This window comes from Sorex fumeus, unplaced genomic scaffold, assembly GCF_029834395.1.
Source record: "Sorex fumeus unplaced genomic scaffold, SorFum_2.1 ptg000036l, whole genome shotgun sequence".
Lineage (NCBI taxonomy): Eukaryota > Metazoa > Chordata > Mammalia > Eulipotyphla > Soricidae > Sorex > Sorex fumeus.
In genome coordinates, this window is record NW_026606093.1 from 4,404,617 (window position 1) to 4,426,399 (window position 21,783).

Genomic DNA, 21,783 nt, shown 5'->3' on the forward strand with positions numbered 1-21,783 from the left:
AACCTATTCCTGGACCGTGTGGCCACATTCACAGCCACGCAACACTTTATACTACACACCCTACCCATACTCCAAGAATACTGCACCACATCTGATGGAGTTCAAAGGAGGAGGCAACCAATCTTAGAGGGACATATATTTTATATATATATGTATATATATATATCTGTATATATCTATACACATATATGTATATGTATATATGCAAGCAAACAAGGCTCAACCTCTAACAGGTTAGTGATCTCTTATAGAAGGGCTTAAATAACCCTGAGTGAAATGCAGCAATCTTCACTCTCTTTCCTCTAAGGATACTTTTCTGTAGCATCTTCAGTGATTTTTCATAACAAACACCATAAAATATATCATTTCAGTTCTGCTTCGGGGCAGGGATTGAGGGTCGGGATGGAAATATTCAAAATATGGTGGTGGGAAGGTGTTAATGGTGGTGGGATGGTGTTTGAACATTAAATGTAATGAAACATTGTGAACTACTTTTAAAATAAAAACTTATTTTAAAAAAGCACTCATGAAACGTAGCACTGTAGCACTGTCCTCCCATTGTTCATTGATTTGCTTGAGTAGGACCAGTAACATCTCCATTGTGAGACTTATTCTTACTGTTTTTGGCATAATGAATACGTCACGGGGAGCTTGGCAGGCTTTGCCATGCAGGCAGGGCAGGATAATCTCAGTAGCTTGCTGGGCTCTCCGAGAGGGAAGGAGGAATCGAACCTGGGTTGGTCGAGTGCAAAACAAACAACCTATCTGCTGTGCTATCACTCCAGCCCTCATGAAACATAATAGTACAATATTACGCATTTAAAAAATGAAAACCTAAAAATTCTTTCTTAATAAAAAATAATCTATATCTAGCACATTAGAGGTAAATCCTTATAATCTTCCAGGGTCAGAAATTATACTCTAACATACAAATCAAATAATACCAGAATGGTACTGTGAAAAATGATCATCATTATAAAAACTAAAAACTCAGGGGCTGGAGAGAGATGAACTGGCTGCATGCCTTGGACCCAGGAAGCCCAGGTTCAGTTCCCCATGCATGGTCCTCCAAGCACAAAGCTGGGCATCACCCCTGACCACCACCAGGTGTGGTTAAAAACAATTTCAGAACTCACCCAAATTTTAGTTATATTGAAAGGATGGACTATACACTTGCTTAAAACATTTTTTAAATATACATTAGGAATAGATATAAATTCAGTACACTGAATCCTAAGACAAAGTTAGAGAAATTATATTTTAAACTTTTAACCAGCAGATCTACTTGCAAATGGCTCCTCAGAAAGTAAACTCACTCTCCAATTTATCAAGATTTACTCAAGATTATCAGTGAAGATATTTAAAATATTTTTTCAAAACTATAAAAAAATCAGCCCATGACATAAAATTTAAGTTCATGGTAGCACCGCTGAAGATATTGTGCCCAAAATCTAGATATTTCTAAGAACAATTTTTTTCTTGGGGCTCATTTGTTCAAAAACTGACTCTCGCCATCAATAAAACACAAAATTTGCAAAGACTTGAGTGACAAGAAACTTCAGAAGAAAACCCAATGTAGAAAGGAACAAAGGAAACGTAATGGAGCCCGTGGGTCAACCCCATGGGATTCTAGACCCTCTCTCTACTTTTGCCAACAGAGGCTACAAGGCATCCCCCTTCACTGGTCATACAGTTTCTCTAAAATTTGGGGTGTTTACTAACAAGTAACAGCATGAGTTGAGAGGGAACTGTCAAATAATATGGTGACCAAACTAAATTTTCCTTTGGGCATTTTGCCCTGTTCCAAAAAAAGAGATTCATAATTTTCATAAGCAATATGGTTCTCAAATAACTTTACTTTGTTCTATGAAAAATCAAAAGATGTAAATACCTCCTATAAGCTCTGGGAGCAGTTTCATTTCAGATACTAAATTCTGCCAAGAGACACCATTTTTGGACCTAAGATAACAGGACTAGTGCTCACAGCCAACAAAAGCATCACCAAGTTAAGATATTTCAAACAACTGTAAATTACCTAGGTGAAGACAATTAACACTTATAAGAACAATTAATGGTGGGGTTAGAAGTCAGAAAAAATATAGAGAACAGAAGATAAGAGCAGGTGGGGACAGTGGGTGAAGGGTCTATAGCTTCAAAAGTACAAACATAAAAGGAAATTCGTCATGCCTTACACCACTGAAAATCCAAACGTCAGATCTCATGCATTACTTCACTCCACAGCTCAGATAGGTAGTGAGAAGCAGAATGGTGTAAAACAAGACAAACAGGAAGGAGAGAAAGAAAAAGGCTTGCAACTAAAAGCAAACTGTATATAGCTATTTGGAAGATAGTTTGGCATTTTCCTACACACTTAAATATAGTCTTAGCATTGAATTCAGCAATCACACTCCCAGGTAGTGGGGACTGAAAAACCTATATTCAGACCAAGATCTGCACATGGTTGTTTATAAAAATGTTTCATTCATAATGGTCCAAAATTGCATGTAATCAAGATATTCTTCAAAAGGTGATGAAATAAAGTGGCACATTCATTCAGTGGATTATTTGGAGAGAAAACAAAAGAAGCCATCAAGCCATCAAAAAACTGAAGAACTTTAAGTGTGGGGGCTAAATGAAAAGGCTACAAAATGTACAGGGGCTGGAGCGATAGCACAGCGGTAGGGCGTTTGCCTTGCACGCAGCCAACATGGCCGACCCGAGTTCGATTCCTCCGCCCCTCTCGGAGAGCCCGGCAAGCTAACAAGAGTATTTCGCCCTCTGGCAGAGCCTGGCAAGCTCCCCGTGACGTATTGGATATGCCAGACACAGTAACAACAAAGTCTCCAATGGAGACGTTACTGGGCCCGCCTGAGCAAATCGATGAACAACGGGAGGACTGTGACTGTGACCGTGACCAAAGAGCAAGTATTGGGAATAAATGGTACTGTATTTATGCAAGATTTCTTATTCAACATGAAATTGTACAGCATCAACTTTAAACACACTATGAAAGGTCAACATACTATGAAAGGTTAACACACTATGAAAGGTTAAACACACTATGAAAGGTGTGGGCTGGAGCGATAGCACAGCGGGTAGGGCATTCGCCTTACACGCGGCCAACATGGCCGACCCGAGTTCGATTCCTCCGCCCCTCTCGGAGAGCCCGGCAAGCTACCGAGAGTATTCGATATGCCAGACACAGTAACAACAAAGTCTCCAATGGAGACGTTACTGGGCCCGCCTGAGCAAATCGATGAACAACGGGAGGACTGTGACAGTGACAGTGACAAAATGTACAATTACAACTGTCTGACATCCTGAAAAAGGCAAAAATACTGAAGTGGGGGGGAAAAAAAAACTCTAGAACTTGGGAGATAGGGATGAAGAGAGACAGCCCAGGATATGTTTATGCAGCCCAGGACATTTTTGTTTTAAAGGGAAATATTCTGTGTGGTACGTTTATATATATAATTTTTAAAAAGGAAACTATTCTCAGTGATACTATAAATGGATTATATACAACATTATATGTTTATCAAAAACCAACTAAAACTGCAATCCAAAGAATAAAATAAAATGCAAACTATGAGCTAACAGTGTATTAAAACTGGATCATCAGCTTTAACAAATAGTAAGATGGTGTTAAAACTGAGGGGAAGGGAGGAGTATATGGGAATTTGGAACTTTTTGCTTATTATTTCTGTCAATAAATATATTTATCTAAAAATTACAGTAGAGCCGGGGCAATAGTACAGCAGTAGGGTGTTTGCCTTGCACATGCTGGATCCAGGTTCAATCTCTGGCATCCCGTATGGTTCCTCAAGCAACACCAGGAATAATTTCTGAGTGCAGAGCCAGGAGCAAGCCCTGAGCATCACCAAGTGGGACCCAAAAAGCCAAAAAATAAAAATAAATAAAAATTAAATTATAAATAAACTTACCAAAAACGCAAATCATTACCAGCTTACATATCAGTAGCTTAGAAAAACATAAAACAGGGCTGGAGAGAGAGCACAGCATGCAGGGCGTGTTCCTTGCAAGAGGCCAAACCAGGTTATATCCTGGACACCCTGTATGGTCCCCCGTGCCTCACCAAGAATGATCCTTGAGTGCAGAGCCAGGAGTAAGCCTTGAGTACTGCTGGATGTGGACCCCAAGCAAACACACACAACCAAAACAAACAAGCAAACAAAGAGACAGACTATGGAACGTATTTTTAGATTTTTAAAAAATTATCTATCAAGTCCCCAAATATTTATATGCTGATTTGTAAGAGTTATCAATAAGTAATGATCCCAGAACACAAGAAAAACTAGAAACATTTTGAAAATGAAACAAGGAATATTTTAAAACGTACAATACTCATCCTACAACAATGTTGTGCCTATCCTTTCTCTGAAGCACTTTGCTACCCAAGCTCTTCACAGTCTGCTAAAAAACATTCCAAAAGAAAGAGCCTCTGCCCTGTGGGGCCTGGTTGGCAGAGGCTGCAGACAGCAAGCCGCCTCCTGGGCAGCCTACACCGCCTTGTATGGGCTGTCGTGGGGGTCCCTGGAAATAGTCCTTGGCAGTAAAAAAAAAGGTAAAGGCCCTCCCGTTGATCGTCGATTTGCTCGAGCGGACCCAGTAACGTCTCCATTGGAGACTTTATTGTTACTGTGTCTGGCATATCGAATACTCTCGGTAGCTTGCCGGGCTCTCCGAGAGGGGCGGAGGAATCGAACTCGGGTCGGCCATGTTGGCCGCTTGTAAGGCGAACGCCCTACCTGCTGTGCTAAACATTCCTATACGCTCTCATGCTGACCCCAATTTCAGGTTTTAAACAGCTATCAGGGAGGTCTTTGAAAACCCCAGACCCAGAGTTCACATTGATCAAGCCATCACATCCTTCTGCACCAAACTGAAGAACACGGACATGTGACTGAGGTTCTGCAATGGGCCCAATTCAAGTTTCCTAGTCGCCAGAAGATCCACATCTCTGACAAGAGGGGCTTGACCAAGTGTAATGTGGAGGAGTTTAAAGACAGCTGGCCTGAGAAGTGGCTCATTCGTGATGGCTGTGGGGTCAAATACATCCGTGAACATGGTCCTCTGGACAAATACGGGGCATTGCACTCCTGAGAGCCTTGGAGCTGCCCCCAACAGTCTCTTCTTTCCACCCCAGTACCCAACCATCCCGTCCCACCCACCGTAAGAAACCCTTCTTAAAAAAAGAAAGTGAACAAGGTATTTGTGAGAATGCACTTGAAACATGCTCATGTGTGAAAAGATGAAGATTCTCAGGGTTTACTAAAAAACCTGGTTTCTCTTTCATGTGACACTAAACTAACTATATCTACGTGTCTAAAAGGATTACAGTGGAGATTACAGTACCTTCACCCACAAGAGTACTGATGGTTTGATCAACAGGACTCTCCATAATATCCATGTTACCTTCTCAATGAAAACTTTTTCATGGGTTTAGCATTTATGTTTCTCCAGTAAAGAAACGGAAAAGGAGGATAACTTGCTGAGTAACGTCAGTTAGAAGAAAAGGAATAGATACAGAATGATCTTTGTGCATATGTGGGACCTACAGATATACACAGCAAGATAGCAACAAACAGCCAAAGGCAACAAAAGAGAAGAACTGATCGCCACCATTTGGGAGTGGGGAGCTGGGGAGTGTGACACGTTTGAAAGAAAGGAAATTTGGGTATGTGAGTGATGGGCATGGTACTGGAATTATATTCATGGAAAACTACCAATGAAAGTATTATAAATCACAGAGACTCAACCAAAAATGGAAAATAAAAAATCACTGAAGAAACAGAAATCGTGACCTTGTGTGATTTTGTGAAACATTCAAATCTTATATCACATTGTAGGAAATCAAGGCATGAATACCTCACTTGTTAGAACTATTTCTGTATCTGTACCTTCCATCTTTATTTACAAAATTATAAAATGCTACATCTTATAATTTAAGTTTCTAAGTATATTTTGAAATATGTTTACCTCTAAATATACAGCTGAATATGTTTATAAACATTGTAACAGGAAGTTAAAAACATGGGTGTGGGTGTAGAAAAATGTAAAAAAAAAAACCCACAATCAACAATAGTCAAACTCCTTAACAAGTCTTCTCAAGGTTGAGAATTATTGATCAAGTATCATATCTTCAGGAAGCGTTATTGCTCTCAACTATTTTATCTATGGTCTTGGCACTTATTATAACTTCATGTGCTCTGTAGCACAAAATGATATAAATAGTCTGTTGGTTAAAAGGAATATCTCACTGAAATATTGTCTCCGTGTTCAATGTAAATGCAGAACTACACCCTGTCTTATAATGTTCCATTTTATCTCATCAAATCTACGATAAGTTAATAATGCAAAAACTTTTCCAATAACACGTATCAGTATTTTTGTATGACGATAATCCAATTCTGAAGTCAAAATACTTACAAGCCAATGTCGTATTCTCAGAACTCTGTAATGACATGTGATGTACATTCTACCTAAACCAGACTGACTAGGTTGTACCTTCTACTTAACATTGTACCGGCCACACTGCCAGTCACTGTCCAGAATTGCAGACCTGTTTTTCAGCACTGGTCCTGGCTGATTCCTCTTGTGCGAGCACCATTTCTCGCTCTGCAGTTATCTGCACACTTTCTCTTAGTGCTTCTTCCAGTTCTTCAATCCTGTCATCCTTCTTACGGAGACTGTCCTGGAAAACGATGGAAGACTCGGTGAAGTAGACTAATTAGCTTAAGAAAGTGCTCTCTGCTTATTACGAAAAAAAGTCCTTCCCTTCAGAAGTCATACCAGGCCAAAGAGATAGCGTCACAGAGGAAAGAACAAGGAAGAGAGAAGCGCAGGCAGCTGAGGAAGTGTATTAAGAGCAAAGGGTGAAGTTAGTTTAGCAAGAGGAATGTATGATGAACTAGTTCTCTGTATCAGGAAAATAAAATCGCTGTGTTAGGCAGCTTCAGCGCAAAGGAAAGGCTATTTAAAAAGACAAAACTTTCTGAACTGCTATCTTAACTGGGATTAAAGCCAACTCTGATGAAGCTTCAATAATTGGACTGAATATCAAAACACTCTTCTCCCCCTGCAAAGTTAAGGCCAGTTGAAAAAGTTAAGTAAACAGCCTGGTCTTTCAGATTCTAGTCTTCATACAGACAACTGTTAAAAAACTAATATTTCAAAGTGAAAAAGACGTTTCCTATGAACTTTTACACAGCAACATTTGCTCTTAATGGCATGAAAAACAGAAAATGAAAACGGGGTACAAGTGATTGATCTGACTGGTTAAGGATGAGTAATTTAGTTAGCAAATGAATTGTCACTTATCCTGATACACAGGTTTAAAACTAGCTTTAGGGGAAGTGAATATTTCTATCAGAGGGATAAAATCTTACAGGATGTTAAGATCATATAAATTGAAAAATCTCAAAATAAGGTTAAATGAACAAGCAGCATTTCAAAAGGATAGAGAACTGGCTTCATCAGGTTATTATAAACATTTCTCCTTAAATTCTAATGGAATAAGAAGATAAAGAATAAAGTACTGCCATTAATAAAATATGAAACAAAAAAGATTTGCTAAACCATTCTCCCACTTTCAGAATACTACAATCAGCAAGAAATCCACAACATGTGTTTTTTTAATCTAGACAAATCTAGACAGTTCTCATTTAATTATACTGTACTTCACATTTATAATGGAAGGTACAAGAAAGTCCTTAACAATGTTGTCTTCAGAAATCTGTCAAAGTCAGATATTTTTCTCCTAATTTTGAAGGAATGGCATCATTTAGTTAACCTGCAAAAAGTGAATAGTTAATAATAAAAAGTTAAGTCTTTTGAGGTTTTTTTTTTTGGTTTTTTATTTTTTACTCAATTATAAAGTGAGATTTTTTTTAAAGTTTAGGGGACATTTCCATTAATGAAGAATTTTTCTTCATTCTTCTCAGACACAACACTGTTACTTAGTGCCACAAAAATGGTTTTGTTTACTTAGGGCACTTTAGCTTTCTATTAAAAAAAATTCTTTGTTGAAATGCTCACGGTTTCACATGGCTTGCCACGCACAGTGGTGTGCAGTAAAGATTTCTAAAATGATGCCAGGGGGCACACAGCCAACCCGGGTTCAATTCCCAGCATCCCATAAGATCAGAGCACTGCCAGGAGTAATTCCAGTGCATGAAGCAGAAGTAACCCCTGTGCAATGCCAGGTGTAATCCAACAAGCAAATAAATAAATAAATAAATAAATAAATACAATGATGCCAGGAGACAAGGGAATGAGGGCTGTAAAAATAAAGGCAGTTTCCTGATTTTAAAAAAATAAGAAAAAGAAATGCTAATAGAAGGATTATGTGAAAAGATAGCTTCATGCTCCCAAATCTTCTAGAAAATAATTATATTTGTATTAACATGGACTTCTAAATCTTAGACTGTTGTATATTTTTTTAAATAAAAAATACCACTAATGTTTCCCACTATCAACCTGTGAACTACTTAGCATTGAGCTTTTGCCATCATATCCATCATATCCTTCACTCTTTGTCGGGGTGGTGCCACACCCTGCAGTACTCAGGGGTTACTCCTGGCTCTGCATTTAGGAATCACTCCTGTCAGGGGACCATATGGGATGACCGGGATCAAACCTGGGTCAGTCATATGCAAGGCACATGCCCTACTAGCTGTACTAATGCTCTGACCCATACAGCTCTCAATCTTAAAATGCTTTTGAGGTCTCCAGACAGGTTTTAGTTAACCTATAAAAACAAAGCTGGACAGGGCTGGAGTGATAGCACAGTGGGTAGAGCGTTTGCCCTGCACGTGCCAACCTGGGTTCGATTCCCAGCATTCCATATGGTCCCCGAGCACCGCCAGGAGTAATTCCTAAGTGCATGAGCCAGGACTAACCCCTGTGCATCACCAGGTGTGACCCAAAAAGCGCAAAACAAACAAACAAACAAACAAACAAACAAAAAACCCGAAAACCAAAAAGCTAAGCTGAAAAATTACTCTAAATAATTCCAAGTGAACTGGTTTAATCTGTACTACTCTGTGAACTGAAAACAAATTTGTGGTTTTATTAGTAAAATTAGTAGCAGTAGTATATTAAAATAATTATTACTTATTAGCTTCTCCTAGTCCACACCTGGTGGTCCTTAGCAGAGATGGAGGGTGAGGAGCACGCGTACAGTCACAGGGACTGAGCCCAGGGCTACACACATAGAAGGCCTATATTCTACCGCTTGAACCACATCTCTGCGCCCTAAATCTTTTGTTTTAAAAAGAGAATTACTAGTAATTTCTCATAATTAAGATGATTGATACTGGTTTTCATACTGAAAGTTTCCTCAAAACCCAGAGTCAACTAGATATGTTTAGTGTACATCAAGGTCATTTAAGTTTCCTGGAATTAATGGCAGAGTTGGTTCAAAATCTTTATGGAATGGACAAAGAAAAACAAACAAACAAACAAGTGAAACCATACATAAAAAGAAAAATAGAAGGGCTGTCAAATAGTCATGAGATATTATATATTAATGTAACACCTCAATGTAAAACAAAGTATGAGCGAACCTATTCTTAAGGAAATAATTAAACTAGGGGAGTAACCAGAGAATGAAGCAATATCATCATTACCTTCATCACCAAGTCCATACATAACTGCTTAATCCCCATGTAAATGAAACTTAGCTCCAATTAGTTTTGGAATCCTAGTAAAAACCTTTTATGGAAGGCCAAAGAGACAGATAGAATTTCGGGCACCTGCCTTGCTGCACGTGGCTGTAAACTGATTGGGTCGAACCCCTGGCATCACAAATGGTCTCCAGACACCACCAAGCTTTGCAGCAGAGCAGAGAGCCAAATGTGTACGGCAATGCCAGGTGTAGCCCCAAAACAAAACAATCAAAAAAAATCTGCTAAGATAAACCAAGGAAGGACGTCACTTTATACTAAATACCGTGAATCTATTTAATGTAATGAAATATTAAGCCAATGTCAGAAAGAAACAGAATCAGTTAGTTCTATAAATATTGGGGCCCTGAAACACTGCTAAAATATACAATTAATCTTTCTTGCACCCACACTTTCAATGAAGTACCTTTTTTTTTCTTTTGTATTTAAGTTTTAACATGGGCCCACTCTTAGGAGAGGTATCAAGGATGAAACCCAAGGGCTTACACATAAGAACGTGCCCTACCACTGAGTGACCTATCTCCTTTCCTCCCTTTTAAAGTTTCGAATGTAAGAGAAAATAAAAGACCTTTAGAAGTTCTAGAAAGAACAAAACTGATGACCCCCAATAAACTCAAAGTGGAAGATGTTAGCACTTTTTGTTTGTCAACAACACTGAAAACTGAAAGACAACTGAAGTAATGCCTTTAAACCCCTGAGGGAAAGATAATATAATTTCTGTGCTAAAAATCTAATATCCAAGCCACTGAACAAGTGGGAGGGTAGTTACAAAGCCTTAAAGAGTTTACTTCACAGACTCGTTCAAAAAAGGATGTGCTCTATCAACAGAAGCAGCAAAAACTAGACAGAGAAAGGTATGGGATCCCTCCAAAAGTGGCCCAGCTCACGAGGGAGTGACGAGGAAAAAAGTCAAGAGGGAGCACAGGCCTTGAGAGTGCAGTTTAGGGCGGAGGATAGAAATGTGAGAATCAGTGTTTTCAAGGGGGAAAAGGTGACATATAGCTTCCCTCAGACAAATTGAGAAGAGATTCTGTATTTTACAATAGCAGCAATATTGGGATAAACTTTCTAGTTTGATAGAAGAAAAACTGGCTGGTACATGTATTGGCCAATACAAACAAAAACTTAAACAACTGTTACCAACAAATTAATACTAAAAGTATAAGAAAGGAGATGTAATCCTAATATACTATGTGCCTTGAACACAACGCAAATCTTGATGTTGCAAAGATGGAAAGAGTGGCTTCTATAAATAAGTGCATTTCTCATAGTATTAAGAAGAGAACTAATGACTAAGAAAGAAAAGTTCTAGAATATTTTAAGAACATCACTTGGAATGATGGATGTAGAAGCAGAAAAAACAACCAAGGAGGTAAAGATCATCTCCAGAGAGTAGAAATCAGTTAGACAACAATCAGGGAGAAGGTTAATATCTGTAGTAGACATGCAGTTTAACTTTCTAAATGGGTATAAATGCAAACTATCAAAGAAAAAGTATATTCTACAATTATACCTCAAGCCAGTCCTACCTACGGGTAAAAAAAAACTTTAAGTAAAATTCTGGATTAATTTCAAGTTGCCATGCTCTTCTATTGTTTTGTTTTGATTCAAGTTCCGTGAATTTCATGATGCGAATAATTTGTATGTGGCCGACAATTAGATGAGAAATTCCCTTTAGATCTTTGGTTAACTGTGAAATACTCCAAATAAGAATAATTTTTACAGGAATGTATATTGTAAGAAGCTCTACCAATTATTCTAAAGATTCTGAAGATACGAAAAGCTTAACTCAAGAACATGTTTAAGACACAACACAAAACCAAGAGCTTTGAAAATTCCTTTACATCCCCCGCCCCTGCCGTGTTTTTATGCAAATATCTCTTTTTAAAAACTATTTACAACGAATGGGGGGCTGGAGTTATATACAGCGGGTAGGGCGTTTGCCTTGCATGCAGCCGACCTGGGTTTGATTCCCAGCATGCCATATGGTCCCCTGAGCACCGCCAGGGATAATTCCTGAGTGCAGAGCCAGGAGTAACCCCTGTGCATCACCAGGTATGACCCAAAAAGCAGAAAAAAAAAACTATTTACAAGAACAGTATTGAATTGATTTTGGTTACCCAATCTGAGACATAATTCTACTTACAAAACAAAAAACGCTGTCTTTTGGTCTGGAGGAAAACTCTCTAACATGTTCAAAACCAGAATTTGAGGGGGGGTAGCGGGAGAGAAACTGGGGACATTAGTGGTGGGAAATGTACACTGCTGAAGAGGCTTGTGTTGAAACATTATATGACTGAAATCCAATCATGAACAACTTTGTAACTGTGCATTTCACTGATTCAATTTAAAAAAATTAAAAAAAAATAGCCTGAATGTGTGAGTAGAGAACAATGATCACTTTGAAACTTACTACATTCAGCTTCTCTGAGTATGTGAGTTGGTGGTTAATAAAATGAGTTGGTGAAAAAGAAGTCTACTGACAGGAGCATGCAACTGGGAGGATTGATGCTTTGTTTTCAGGCTCTGGCTTGAGGAAATCAGAAGTGCTGAAACCTCTGGAAAATGCTTCTTGGTAACCTGGATAGTGAGAAGGATTTTATCAGGGATCACCTAAAGCCCTAAACACACACACTTTTTTCTTCCAAAAGTTCATACTCGCCAGTCTTCAACACAAATCAGGAGAGTCATGCCATTTTCAGTCTGCACCACTGAACATATCTATACAGAATAGATCTGATATTCTTAAATCCCTCCAAACTCTAGGACAATCCACAGACTTAAGGGTCTGAAGCATTCAGGAGCCAGGTAAGGTAAGGTAAAGGCCCTCCCGTTGATCGTCGATTTGCTCGAGCGGGCCCAGTAATGTCTCCATTGGAGACTTTGTTGTTACTGTGTCTGGCATATCGAATACTCTCGGTAGCTTGCCGGGCTCTCCGAGAGGGGCGGAGGAATCGAACTCGGGTCGGCCATATTGGCCGCTTGGAAGGCAAACGCCCTACCCACTGTACTATTGCTCCAGCCTATTATATAAATAATAGATTAGAGTTTGAGAATGACACACTACATGTAAGTTTGCAAAAATCACTCCTTTTGTGTATATGCTTTATTGCTTCGCTGGTATATAAATCTTAACTTCCTGAGTTAAAAACATGATTTGTCATGTCCAGTGGGTTTCACTTAACATGAAGCTTAGTTGAGCACTTCTACATTACCCAGACAGAGAGAGAAGTATTCTGAATTGCCATCATAACTTAAAAGGAAACTTGTACAATGTCCAGAGCTTTTGGTGGCCATGCAAATGGAGGGCAAAGTCCACAAATCCTTTGAGCTGGGGTCCACTTGGCGGGGGAGGGGAGACCAATCTTGTATTCAAAAAGGAGCCATGAGTCTACAAAAGGAAAGCTGATGGCATCTAAACATCAGAAATGCAAGGGAGCCTGGAAGAAGCTTCTTCCAGCAGTTTCTGTCTTGAGGTCAGGGAAAACCTGACTGACATCTGGGTGTGACCTTATCCAGGAATACTGAAGCTGCTGCCACCTCGGGAGCCATTTATCTTGCTGGCCCAGGTGCCCCAGAAACCTTTAGGAACCAGGCCCAATCGGCAGACTGGCAACCAAGTCTGGTGGTCACGGAGCCCAGGGCTGACTTATCAGCCTCTCAATTGATGTCTTATGTCAACTGGCCAACCAGTGCTCTGTGTAACCCAGACACTCCTGCACTATGTGGTCACTGCATCTCCGGCAACATAGGAACTCACTGGGCATCATGGAGTGGCTACTGGCCCAGGAAATTTGGCACAAGCATGGTATTGTGCAAAGACACCAGGCCTGATGGCTTCTTCTACAGAGGTTGAAAGGGAAGAGAAAACTTCTGCTAAAAAGGCTACAGCCAACAAGGAAAGAACTTCAGGGTGCCTGGACTACCCCAGCTCCCAATTTACTGCTCCTCAGCCTGTGGCTGCAGGCTGTCCACACTCAGGGTCAGAGTGCATAGGTCACTGGAGAATGATCTGTAGTTCCCGCAGCTCAGGCCAAACAGTGTAACCGGAGGGAGCAACTCCTGAGCCTTACACTGTTCTTCCACAAATAAATAAACAGAGAAGGCTGACAGTAAATAGTTTCTAAATGTTGCATTCATTAAAAGCAAGAAATAAATAAAAACTATGACTAGTTCAAGTGGAGATATGCTTTATACTGTATCGCTGTATCACCGTATCACTGTCATCCGGTTGACTGTCAAATTACTTGAGCGGGTGCCAGTAACGTCTCTATTCATCTCAGTCCTGAGAGTTTAGCAGCCTCTTCTTACTCGTCTTTTCCCAACAACTGGAGGCATCTTCAGGGTCAGGGGAATGAGACCTGTTGTTACTGTTTGTGGCATATCGAATATGCCACGGGGAGCTTGCCAGGCTTTGCTGTGCAGGTGAGATGCTCTCGGTAGCTTGCTGGGCAACACAACTGGAGAACTGATCCACACAACTGAGTTGGGGAAGCAGTGAAAAGAAGGGGTGCTGGGGTCCCTCAGGGAGGGAGGTGAATACACTGCTTATAGGGGTGGGTTGGGAATTATGTTCATGGACAACCACCAATAACAACACTGTAAGTCACAGAATCACAATAAAAATGCAAAAACTCAAAGAAACAAGCGTAGGGTCGAGACCCCCGAAAGGGCTGCATAACTGAAGGTGAAGGCTGTGAAAAAATTGACCTTAGTAAAAGGTCTGTGTGCACACAATGACCAAGAATGAATTTATTTTACTATTTTTTTTTAATTTTTGGGTCCCACCCGGCGATGCTCAGGGGTTACTTCTGGCTCATGCACTCAGGAATTACTCCTGGCGGTGCTCGGGGGACCATATGGGATGCTGGGAATCAAACACGGGTCAGCCGCATGCAAGGCAAACGCCCTCCCCGCTGTGCTATCACTCCAGTCCCAACCAAGAATGAATTAAAAGAAAACAACCACGTGATGAAATTCGAGGTGCCTCTGGCTGTGCTTGCCCATGCTGCGTTTCTCAAGTGAAAACAGGTCCTGAGTGGAGAAAGGTTTGGAAGCCCTGAGCGAGAACAGCAGCTGCCTATCCCTGTGTTGCCCATGCGTCACTGGGGGTGCCAAAAGCTTGGCTGTGGCGCTCACTCAACTGCCTTGCTCACACATTCAACCCAACGTCTGCCAGCGTCGCACACTTTCGTCAGTGGCGCTTACTGGTGGTCACACGCAGGTGTGGTCACACACACACCTCGCTGCATGCCAGGAATCCCACAGTCTGTGCCGGTGACTGGGGTCCCCGACACTATACCCGCGAGCATTTGCTCAATGGGTGGCTACAAGAACTGTGCTTGCTGCCTCGAGGTTAATCACGAAGTTATTCTCCCAGATACTCAGAACAGGTTTTTTGTTTGTTTATTGTCTAAGGTTTTATTCATTGTTGTTGATGTTGGGGGGACACACCCAGCAGTGCTCAGGACTTAATTCTGGCTCCTACATTCGGGGATCACTCTTGGTGGACACTCACAAGAGTGTGAGGGATGGAACCTAGGTCAGTTGAGTGCAGGGCAAGTGACCTACCTACTGTACCCTCTTTGGCCACACAGAGAAAGTTCTTAACATATTAAATATATTTATTAAAGATTCTATCATTTTATAAGGATTCACAACTTCTTCCTTGGCCCGTAGTCTAGTAACACCAGTTGTTAATAGTTAGGCAGCTGAGAATTCTGAAGGCAAACAAAGCCTAAAACTAGAGCTCCAACAATCATCAGAATATAGACAGTGATAAAGATAACAAAGCTCATTCAATAGTACAGACTCTTTTGTCAACAGGAAAAAAAACCTACATTTACAGGAGGGTGGGAGAGTTGTGGTGACTACTTCAATACCGGGAACATGAGCGTATTCATTTGCCTATATAAACTATCGGTGCATAACTAGTTACATGGAAACACAGAAGCTTCAAACAGCCGTGGGCATTTTTTCACGCTCTCACATGTGGATTGGTACTCAAAAGTATGATCTCTCATGGGGTTACAGTCAGGATGTCAGTCAAGACCTGGCAAGCTGATGATAGTTACTGGCATGGGAACTTGCTCCTAGTCATGACAACGTGGCACCTGGCTTTCCTCAGAGAGCGATCTGAGCGCACAGAGCAGAAGCATCGATGTCTTTTACTTCAGAAGCTTCAGAAGCTACACACCACTGCTTCTGATATTTTATACTGTTCAAACAAACTAATCCTGAGAGGATGTGAGAGAGGGCTACAGGAGGACATGAAACCTTGGGGATGGGGGCTTTTATCTCTCTCTCTCCCTCCTCTCCCTCTCTCACAAGGCAAGTGCTCTCCCACAGAGCTACACTCCCAGCCTTTCAGATGCTCTCAGAAGGTGGTTATCACAGCACCTGGGGTGGAGCTCTCGTGTAAGACAGGTCATATAAGAAAAGACAAAGAACAGAAACAGTGATGATCAAAACTGCTTCTGACAGAACAAAACACCTGTTCTGATAATAGGCTCTTTGCTATGAAGGCGAAGCTTTTGTTCTGAGATTATACTGCAATAGAGCCCAACTATCATTTTAATGGAACTCAAATATACTTAAATTGCAAAAGGCAGATATTAAGGAGACTTCCACAAATTGGGACATAGGTCAATAGAGCATTGGGTTTGAGACTGGCAAAATATGCAGATAGAGATAAAATGTATAACTGGGTTGAATTCTACTGAGTTTTTTGGTGTGATTATAGTAACTATGAGAAGGGATAGATTTAACAGGTCGGAATATGGTCATTCAGTGATTATAGTAACTATCAGAAGGGATCGACTTCACAGGTCAAATGGCATGTTAACCAAAAAGCTACTGGGGGAAATGGTTAGAGAGCTTAGTCCTCTCTGGTTCTTATGCTATATATTTTTTATATAATGAAACTACAATTATCTATTATACATCAGAGTCTCCTGCCTCCATACCTGGCTGTCCTCACTGAGGCCCCTTGGAGGAGGAGAGGAACCCAGGTGTGCGGGACCCAGGGCGTAGATCTCTAAGCCTGCTCGGATTGGGACTGGGGCCTCCTCCACCCAGATCCCTCATCTTCCAGCATATAGGCATTACACCCACCAACTGCCCCCCACGCTGTGTAATCCTATCAACGGCCAAGACCCAGAGACTATAAAATCCTGCTTCTGAAAGTGCATGGCCGCATTTGTGGCCACACAACATCTTATTATCTAGTTCTTACTCTGGAGAACCTGGCAGGCTATCAAAAGCATCCTGCCCACATGGCAGAGTCTGGAAAACTCCCCGTGGCATATTCAATACACCAAAAACCAGTAACAATGATGGGTCTCATTCTCCTGACCGTGAAAGAGCCTCGAATGTGGGACTTTTTAAAATCTCAGGGCTAGGACGAAGGAGATGTTCCTGGGGCTGCTTGAGGCAATCGATGAACAAAGGATGACAGTGATACAGTGATACATCAGAGTGTAGTCCTTGCATTTTAGTGAACCTCATTTCTTTTATAAGACAGTTCACGGAATGAAAATATAAGAATAGTCTTGTAGGCTCACACTGAGTAAAAATCTTTTTTAAATTTTGGTTCCCTCAAGAATTTTCATGGAGGCTGGAGCGACAGCACAGCGAGTAAGGCATCTGCCTTGCACACGTCTGATTGAGTTTGATTCTCAGTATCCTAGATGGTCCCCAAGCACCACCAGGAGTAATTTCTGAGTGCAGAGCCAGGAGTAACCCCTGTGCATCGCCGGATGTGACCCAAAAAGCAAAAAAGAAAAAAAAGGAATTTTCATTATAATTAATTTAAATTTGGTGAGCAAAAAAGAGTGATGTTACAAAAGTTATTTTGTTTTGGAGATACACCCAGTGATGCAGTGATGCTCAGGGATAACTCCTGGCTCTGAACTCAAGAATTACTTCCAGCATAGATGTACCAAAGTTTCTTTATCCACTCATCTGTTCTCAGACACTTGAGTTATTTTCAGATTCTGGCTATTGTTTGAATAGTGCTGGCAGCAATATACATATTTTATCATCATAAATTGATCAGTAGCACTTAAAAGCACTTAAACCTGTAAAATTTGGTTTCAACTGCTATGGGTTATGTTCACCCACATCGAAATTAACACATCCCAATTTTTCTGCACTCACCAATAGAGGTCAGATGAAAAAAGAATTCAAAGCAGAAGGTTCATGTGACTATTTTCTTAGGGAACAACAGAAGAAAGAGAGAAGAAATAGAAAGCTACCAAAGATACCTCCTCACCTTATCTCTGGTAAGGAGGGATTTCTTTGTTTTTGTGTGTTTTTTAAGGTATTTTTAAAAATTACCAAATCACCATGAGTTACAGTTGCAAACCTTTCATGACTGAGTCATTTCAGTTATATAGAGATCAAACACCCATCCCTGCAACAGTGTACATTTTTCCACCACCAATGTCCCCAGTATCCCTCCCACCACCTACCACCCACCCCACCCCACTCTACCCCCTGCCTCTATTGCAAGCACTTTCCTTTTTACTCTCTCTACTTAAGGCATTGTGGTTTGCAATACAGATACCGAGAAGTCATCATGTTTGGTTCTTTGCCTACTTTTAGCACACATCTCCCATCCTGAGCAATCCCCCCAACCATCAATGGCTTAGTGGTCCCTTCTCTTTCCTAACAGCCCCCAGCACATGAGGCAGGCTTAAAAAAAAACCAACTTTTTTTATCTTTTGTATAGCTTTTTGGGTGGGTCACACCCAGTGATGCTCAGGGGTTACTCCTGGCTCTCCACTCAGGAACGACTCCTGGCAGTGCTGGGGGGACCATAAGGGATGCTGGGGATCGAAACAGGGTCAGCCTCATGCAAAGCAAACACCCTCCCCACTGTACTATGGCTCTGGCAGATAAGGAGTTTCTTACACTCAAATGAGAGTAAGACAAATATAAGTGACAGCTGTAACAATAACTTCACTCCAGCAAACTACCAAGACAGAAGAGCCCTCTAGCAAAGCCCATAATACCAGTCACTCTGCCCTTGGCAGCAGTTCTCCCAATCTCAAGCTAAGGAACACTTTAGTTGCGTGCTTCTGGTCTCAGCCATCCTTTCCAGACATTTAATAAGGAAAGGCAAAAGGAAAACCAGCATTTGAAACTCAATTTTTGCTCTCTTACATACCTCATAATTTTTCAAAATTAAAAAAGAAAAAATGCTAAAAAATATGATCATCAGAAAGAAATCACTGACCTCAGTAATAAGCTTTTCCCTTTTCAACGACAGGTGGAAGGTCACTGCAGATTTCACATAGATTTTCTAAGGTAACACAGTCTCCCCATTCACTAAGCCTTTTCCCAACTCTGACATGATATTTCGGTTAATATTAAGAGCTATTTCCTTTGGGGTAAACACCACTTACAAGAGAAACTTTAACATGTTCTGAAAGACATTTAATGTTAACTGCTATCCATTATCCTTAATGTAAAGAGACAGTAATTCTTTATTGCTCTCTCTTCCTCTGCCTGTCTTCCTATATCTCTCCCATTCCCCAAGTGCATGCAGAAGATTTCATTAAAATCATGCAACATGTCAGAATTCAATTACCAACTGTTCAGATGCTTGATGGAAAAAAAAAATTGAAGCCAGATGTATTGATAAAGCTAATTCTAGGAAAAGCAAGCTAGCCTAACACAAAGACAATTTGGTTACACAACTGCTATGTTTATGATATGGAAATGCTTAGCGTTAAAATGTAAAGATACTTTCCTTCCCCCTTTTCTCAAAGTTCCTCAAATATTTCCTCAAGTTAGAGCAGGACTTTTTTAATATCTAATGTTAAAAGTCAGAGTCAAAACAAAAGCAGATGCATTTCAGTATAGAAATGGAAGCATACACATATAAAATGTTTCACATAAATAAGTAACTGCTACAGAGTATAAGTATAAAAACCCACAACAGAATGTCTGGGTTCTCATCTTGAAATTCTGGTAGTAACTGGGTTCAGAAACTTGGAGAAGAACCATCCTAGAACATGTCTGCTCTAACCTGTAATGATTATAAAAAGCATAAATTTTCCAAGTCTTTACCAAAATTCCTAAAGAGAGTATTTTACTTAAAATAGTAATGATGAGGTCAATATAAGGTTGGCACTAGCCTAAAGGTCTTGGCATAGGGGCAGTATATTAAGCCTAGATCTACTTTCTCTTATAAATAAATGAAGACTTGGGGCAGGAGTGATAGCACAGCGGGTGGGGCGGTTGCCTTGCACATGGCCAACCAGGGTTCGATTCCCAGCATCCCATATGGTCCCCCGAGCACCGCCATGAGTAATTCCTGAGTGCATGAGCCAGGAGTAACCGGTGTGCACCGCCGGGTGTGACCCAAAAAGAAATAATAATAATAATAGTAAAAATCATTATTAGAGGCATCACTTTTCAAATTAAGGACACTCTTCTACAATAACACAAAGGAAGGAAGCAAATCACTCATTTTCCTGAGGCAAAAAAAACTACTAACAAGAATTTCAGTGCCAAATGTTCAATTCAAAAACCCATAGTTTTATGGAAAGCATACGTGTAGTAAGTTCAAAGAATGTGGCTACAAAATTTCATTGAATAGGCTTCAACTTTAGGAAATGGCTCAGTAAACTAACATTAGTACTATTAAGAAACATTCTATAAACTATCGAATTCTGTAGGCTATGGAATGTACCTGAATTTTAGTTAGAGGGGAAGTATCAACAGAGAACATTTCAAACACTACAAATTTTACTTAAATAATTTTAGACCTGTTTTTGCTCTGATTTCTAAATGGCAAAAAACAAGCACAGTTTGAGTAACTCTGGAGTAGCACATATGTCAACAATTTGAACAGGTGCTTAATCTGCAGAAAAGCATTATTTCTAGCTAAATTCAGAAACTATCTACAGGGCTGTAAAAACAGAAAATTTGTAAGTACACTTTTCACTGTAACTAAAATTCCATTTGTTATTTGTTAAAAACACAATGAAAACTCACCTATGCCCATAGACCAAAAACTCCTTTTGCCAAAATAAATAAATAACAAAGAAATGAAGGGTGATTAAACCTTTAACTAGGTTAAGGAGTAGTTTAGGAAGAAACAAAATTTATTTTTTTATAAAACAAGAACACTAATATACTAAAAATATTTAGTATAAGACATTCCTTACTATTTCTAGAAAGACGCCAATCTTAAATTTTTAGTTTTTTTTAGGTAATCATCCTGAAGACCAATGCAAAAGCCAAGAAAGAAAAATCTTCATTTCAGAAAGAAAAAAGCAAAATGGCTTCTTATAAATTAAATAAAATCAAACATTAAGGAAAAACATAAATATTTCACTGTGTATTTAAGATTAAATGCCTAAATACTTTCCCCTATCACCATTTCCATTGTTTTCTGTTTCTTTGAACTTTGTTCTCAATGTTCACTGGTCTCAGGAGGGCTGACTCAGAGCCACACTGTTCTTTCAGCAGTTCCATTAATCTCCCTGACAGAACCTCTCTCAAGGTTAAATTCAGATACTTATCTCCATGATAAATAAAAACAAAGCACTAAACCAGTAAGAGTCCTTCAAGTCTACTTTGCCTTATTAGTGTGACCAAAATTTTGAGTTCCATGAAAAAGATGGAAATGAGTCTTAATGCTGAAAGATTAAAAATATGTATAGTTAAAATATCTTCAACTGAGGAAATATAACATCTTCTTTGTTGAAATATGTAAAGTCTAGGCCTACATCCAAAAGAACAAAAGCAACTGGTGTTGGTGCGGATAGGGGGAGAAAGAGACTCTCCTTGACAGCTGGTAGAAATGCCGACTGATTCAGCCCTTTAGGAGAACAGTATGGACGATCCTCAAAAAACAAAAAATTAGAAATTGAGCTCCCATTTGACCCAGCAATACCACTCCTGGGAATATATCCCAGAGAGACAAGAATGTACAATTGAAATAACATCGGCACTTGTATGTTCATTGCTACACTGTTTACAATAGCCAAAAACTGGAAAAAAAAAAAAAAACCAAAAAAACCCGAGTGCCCCAGAACAGATGACTGGTTAAAGAAACTTAAAC

General features: G+C 40.0%; 1 protein-coding gene across 6 annotated transcripts in view; it reads right to left on the reverse strand.

The window, feature by feature from the left end:
- ERC1 (ELKS/RAB6-interacting/CAST family member 1) overlaps positions 1–21,783 on the reverse strand; it is a 490,300-nt gene that overhangs the window by 234,602 nt on the left and 233,915 nt on the right. For all 6 annotated transcript variants that reach the window (XM_056117812.1, XM_056117809.1, XM_056117811.1 and 3 more), the window contains one exon: positions 6,584–6,715. In XM_056117812.1, coding sequence (XP_055973787.1) covers positions 6,584–6,715 — 132 coding nt within the window. The remainder of the gene's footprint in view (positions 1–6,583; positions 6,716–21,783) is intronic.